Genomic DNA, 5858 nt, shown 5'->3' with positions numbered 1-5858 from the left:
GTTTTGAATGAAATCATTAAAAAGGGCACAAATAGACAACCTTTCTTAAAGCATGCCTTGAACCACGGGACACACAAAAACAACACTACATGATACTACTTGCTTACTCTCTACAACTAACTGCTACTATATTGATTGATAGATAGCTACTACTACTACATCATGCATCCATATCCATCCTTCAATACCCAAAAAAAAAAAAAAAAAAAAAAAAGTAATATACATTGATTAAAGAAACTTCACATTAACACTAGTATTAATATTTGGTAAGAAGTACAAGTAGAATAAAGAAATTTCCCCAATTTTTTACTCCCCAAGAAAATCAAGAAAACAAAGGAACTTCTTGTAAATCACCACTCTCTAAGATTCTACCTCCTCCTAATGTTTTCTCTTTCTCTTTCTACTGCGCCTAAATACTTTATATAGAGTATGGAACAATAATTTAATACAACATCCATGAGCTAAAAAAATGCTCCAATTTGAGAAGGAAGAACCCTTCTTCCCCCGGAAAATGAAAAATCAATCAAGCCAACAACCAAAGATTTGTAGTATGTACACGTGAGGAGACATACCATCCACTAGCTGGTAAGGAGTAAATGCCAAGACAAAGTCACAAAGATTTTAGTAATATTAATATCTCCGACTAATAATACTAATATTAGTACTCGGGACCATTTTGGGATTCTTTTCTTGTTTTGTGTCCATATTTATGAGGCTGCAGACTGGTGGTGGTGGTGGTGGTGGTGGTGGGGATGGTTTGTATGTGCAGCAGCAGCAGCGGCAGCAGCGAAAGGGTAGAACCTTGGTCTAGAGATGGGAAATGGGATGGCTTTTGGAGCATTGTCACTAGTTGTGGTGGTGGCCGTGGTGGTACTTTTAACATTGGTGGCAGGCGTCGTGGTGGTGGTTGAGGGAACAGGGGCCGCGGCGGCGGCCGTGGTGGTGGTCGTCGAGGGGGCAGTGGAAGTTGTTGCCACGCGTTCACAAGAGGGACACATGGTGAGCGTGGTGGCCGGGAGTTGCATGTAGAATGGGTTGGAAGTCTTGAGGGCTCTCAATTCTTGCAGTTCCTTGTGCAGCCTTCTGTTCTCGTCTGTCAAAGTCTCGCAACACCTCTTCAAGTACTCGCAATCCACCTCCGTTTGCTTCAACTTTGTCCTGCAAATTTTACAGACAAGAATCATAAGAGGATCTAAACATGGATATTCAAGAAACTCAAACATCAATCACCCCAGAAATCTCACGCAAAAATAACAAAAAAACAAGACGAGAGACGATCAGAAAAGAGTTGGGTTGGATGAAATGTCCAATTAATTGTAAATTAGTACACACCTTGCTCTTCGGTTCTGAAACCAAACTTCAACCTGTCGAGGCCTAAGATTAAGCTGTTTTGCAAGCGCAAGCTTTTGCTTCTGCCAAAAAATCATCAAAGGCAAATATACATACATCAGAAACTAATCATCAAACAAGATTTTATTCTGATTTTTTAAACAGGAATAATAGAAAAAGGCAAAATCTATCCAGTTTTTTTTTTTTTTGTTCTTTACCGGATTGAGGGTGTTGTGCTCTTTGAAGCTTTCTTCAAGATAAGCAGACTGTTCTTTAGACAGTCTAAGTTTCTTCCGAGTATTAAGACCATTTTCGTCCTCATCACTGGCTCTTGAGGATGTTCTCTCAGCCTCCACGACGTCGTTTCCACCAGCAGCTCCGAAGTCCCTTTTGTTTCCACCATTCCCAAGATTTCCACCGCCTCTGAAAATGCTAAAATCCATCTGAAATGACGACGCCACACTGTTTGGCGACGACACCTCCTCCGCAACCCCACCTACCGCCGGCACCCTGTTCACGTCAAATCCCCTCCCCACCACCGGTAACCCCACGTTCCCCGACGACCCAGAACTCCCTACAAAAAAAAAGCCAAAAAGAAATAAATATTAGTACATCACCCACAAGGTAGGTAGGTAGCAATGGATAGTACGAGTTTTCAAGGCAACTGTCTTAAAATATATATCTGTATATATATATCCCACAAAAAATAAATAGAACCATGTACCGTTATCAGATGACCAACGGAGTGGTTGGGTATGGATTGGTGTACGACGAGGGACAGGAGCAAGCGGAAGAAGATTAAGCTGAAGAGGGGTATCAACAGAGATCCCTCTTCTTCGATCATCGTCATCTCTAGTGTGTTCAGAAGAAGTACGATCATCATCTTCATCTACATCATCAGCATCAGCATCCATACCATCATTGTCTTTAGATTCACTATTTCTCCTTGATTCCCTCGTCTCATTTGAGTTGTTGTTGATGCCCAAGGCCATGCAGAACCCTAAGCCAAGTTTAGCAGATGAGGAGGAATCTTTGTTGTTGGTGTTATTAGGATGGTTTTGTTTTTCAGACGACCCATTGGCTTTTGCTGTGAACCCAAACGGTTTTGACGGATTTTCTCCTCCCAAGCTCAGGCCCAGCTCCATAACTTCATAGCAGGAGAGCAAATGAACAAACACTTGATCGGTAGACCAAGAAAGAAGGAAAGAGAAGAGTGAAGAGGAGAGAAGGCCAGAAGGGAAAAAGGCACGCGGAAGTTGGGAAGGATAAAAGATGGAAAGGATTTTTGGATTGAATGCACTGGAAAGAGTCTTTATAGAGATTCTATCCAATCTGTGAATTCTTTAAATTATTAAATGCTGGTCACAGTGACGACGGACGTGGGATGGAGGGAAGGGAGGGATGGGGGCCCACAGGGAGTGTGTGACTGTGTGTTGTGCGGTAGGCGTAGACCCAAACAGCCCCTTTTCTTTGCTTCCCTTTCTATTTTGTTCTTTCTTCCTTTTTCTCTTCTTCTCTTCTTTGTTCCAATTAGGCAAATGTTTTTTGGTTTTATTATTTACTCTTCATTTTTGGTTAGAAGCAATCTTTCTAGCCAAGTGTCGAAATGAAAGTTGATGAAATTGGCCCTATTCAATCATACTGCTACTGTTCACACTCCTCATACCGTTTCTTTCTTTCATTTTCTTTCGATGTCACTCTCTATTACTACCATTTCTAATCATACAAATTAGACAAGGTTTTTTTTTTTTTCTTTTTTGGTTGCTTTCGTATATGTAAAGTAAAGTATCCCGTCAACTAAGCTGCTGATTACTTGGTTTAAATTCAATTATGTCAATTTTATTTGAGAAAACATCATTCAAAGTTCTAATATTACGATTTAACGGTTTATCTCCAAGTATTTGATGAAGGTGAATGATATTGCCAGAACTCAAATATTAATGCAATATCAATCTTTGCAAAAATAAAAAATTTTCGTTTTTAATTTGGGATTTTGCAATCCATTCAAAGCTATAAGTTTTATTGTCTAATGTTCAGTTTGGATTGTTATTTTTTGAAGTTTTAATGAAAAAATATACTATAATGATTTGATATATATATATAATTAAAAAATGTGTTTCAAGAAAAATGTTAATTATTTTTAAAAAAAAATTACAATCCAAACAAGGCCTGACTTCTGATATTAACGTTACCCTTTGATAGATATTCTAATGCTCGAGAGCGATTTATGAAAATTTGATCCTTAACATTGATGTCTAATATAAGTCTAATTAATTGCTAGCGAACCCAAATGTGAGAGTTTAGTCTAGAAAAAAAAATCTAATTCTCTTTGTTCTTTAAATAATTGAAAAAAAATAGTAGGAGCATCCAAAACATTTCATTAAAAGAGGAATACAATAGTATTTTTCTTACATGACGTATATAAAAGAAAAAAATAATTAAAAATGGGTTGATAATATAAACAAACAAATTCGTGCATATAATTTAAAATCCAAATAATTCAATTCGAGGTGGCAGTGGCATGTTAGTCTTTTTGGTGGCACTACTGAGAAAGTATTCCCTTTCATAACTCACAGTTTTTTGTATGAGTGTTTCGATAAATGGACTCTGCGAAGACACTTCAAAAGCCGGCAACTTTTGAAGTGCTCCGCAGCACTTAACTACTAAATACTGAGAAAGTATTCGTGTCTTATGATTTGTGGAATTCTATGTGTTTGACCGACAAAAGCCAAGGTTGACAAACACACGTGAAAGCTCTATTGCTTTTTAAATCTTTTAGAGCGAGAGGCAGAAGGACCTTCCCTTCCATCAAGATCTTGGGGGACCCTTTGGTCCTCTTCTTTTCTTTTACTACTACTATATCTATATATATATATATCTATATATATCTATATATATGTGTGTGTGTGTGTGTGTGTGTGTGTGTGTGTGCATGCTTGGGTTTTTAGGCTTTTGGTTTTCTACCCATATTCGACTTTGAGGTTGGTTAGGTAAAACACTACTACTATTACCACTTGGATCAGTTTTTTATCGATGCAAGAATTGCTTTCTTGTTCTAATTCTTTGCCTTAAGGCATTATATCAATGGATGGGCGAATCTTGGTTTATTCTTATAAGTTGGGCGCCCCTAATGATGGAATGTGTGCAGAAATTCTGTGCATGTTTCATTATCATATCTGCCAACCCAAAATAAAATAGAATAGGAAGAGCAAACACTACTGAAATTTATAGGAGAGGTGGACTATGTAGCATATTAATTTTCCTTGATTATGCATTCAAATGTACGATGGCAAGTTGGGGTTTTTTTTTTTGGTTTTCTTCCGGTATATCTTGGGTTTTTTTTGGATAGAGTATTATTTGGAATAATTATTGTGGTACTTTTTGTGATGTGATGTATGTGAGATAAAAAGATAGTTGGAAATATAAAAAGGTGGATTGAAAAATATGTTTATGATGCAAGGGAAATATTATTTGGGATAAGTTTGCTATCCAAACAAAGACGGTCCGAGTCAATAATTTTCACTTGCATTGGATTATTTGGGATTAGTTTATGATGATTATTGAATTGGATGGAAGGGCACATCAATAATTTTCCTGGACGGAGTGCTTAGTACCAACTATAAAACAAGATAAAGATCCAACATTAATTGTCCCTATGTGCAAGGAAAAAGCGACTTAGTCACTTTTGTTAACCTTTGTTGTCTTTTGATTTGTACTTTTGATGTCAAAAATCATGCTGCTTTTTTTTTCCCCACAATTTACATGACTTTGCAATGTAGTTTAAAATTTGCCTCTAGAAACTTTGCACAATTTTTCATGCTTTGCATAAAGGGAAAAAGGTGAAATTGGTGCTTTTGCAAGTTGAAAGTAGAATGATCTACTTCATTCTCACTAAATTATCTATCTCCAAAAAGGGAAAACATAAGGGGTCCTCTTATAATTCAATTGCAATTGAATTGTCAACTTTATGCTCGTGGAATGAAACAACTTTGTCAATTCTAAAGTTAATCACAATTAAAGTCCAAATTGAGGCACTTCTGATGTCATCTAAATACAATTCACTCTTCAGAAAATTCAAACTTTTTTTATTTTTTCCTGAAAATTTGATTTTATGTGATCCAAAACTGGATCACCTGATTTTTAAGTTTCATTTGGATCACTAATTAACCTCTGCCATTACACTTAAATAACTACGTACGGGCCCTGAACACATCAATCTAATGTATGCTATATGTGAAATCGCTTTCTTTCTCTTATTCCTTGTTTGGAAAGTCATTTTCCACCAAAAATTTTATACGTTTTCGTTAACACATTTCTCAATTATCTTTTTATCTCGCACATATTAAATCGCTACAATATATTTTCTCCAAAAATTTCAAAAAATTGCAATCTAAACAGGAGTTTCACCCATAACAAGTAGAACCTAAAAACTAGAAGTAAACATTCATCTGGGCACCTCTAAATTATTAACCACAAATTACTACACAATATATAAGTTTTAATCGTATTGTTTCTTTACTTTCTCTTAA

The 5858-nt window shown here is 36.5% G+C and overlaps 1 protein-coding gene across 1 annotated transcript; it reads right to left on the bottom strand.

Moving 5' to 3' along the window:
• Positions 1 to 224: 224 nt before the first annotated feature.
• On the bottom strand, positions 225 to 2627 carry LOC113724100 (homeobox-leucine zipper protein HAT14-like). Its single transcript, XM_072075512.1, has 4 exons — positions 2054 to 2627; positions 1548 to 1903; positions 1333 to 1412; positions 225 to 1158 (listed from the first exon to the last, which is right to left on the bottom strand). Exons 1-4 carry the CDS (start codon positions 2472 to 2474, stop codon positions 708 to 710), a joined length of 1308 nt encoding a protein of 435 aa, XP_071931613.1. The 5' UTR covers positions 2475 to 2627; the 3' UTR covers positions 225 to 707.
• Between the last annotated feature and the right edge of the window lie 3231 nt (positions 2628 to 5858).

The sequence above is a fragment of the Coffea arabica genome, chromosome 2c (assembly GCF_036785885.1).
Source record: "Coffea arabica cultivar ET-39 chromosome 2c, Coffea Arabica ET-39 HiFi, whole genome shotgun sequence".
NCBI classification, from domain to species: domain Eukaryota; kingdom Viridiplantae; phylum Streptophyta; class Magnoliopsida; order Gentianales; family Rubiaceae; genus Coffea; species Coffea arabica.
This window is presented reverse-complemented; position numbering and strand designations above follow the sequence as displayed.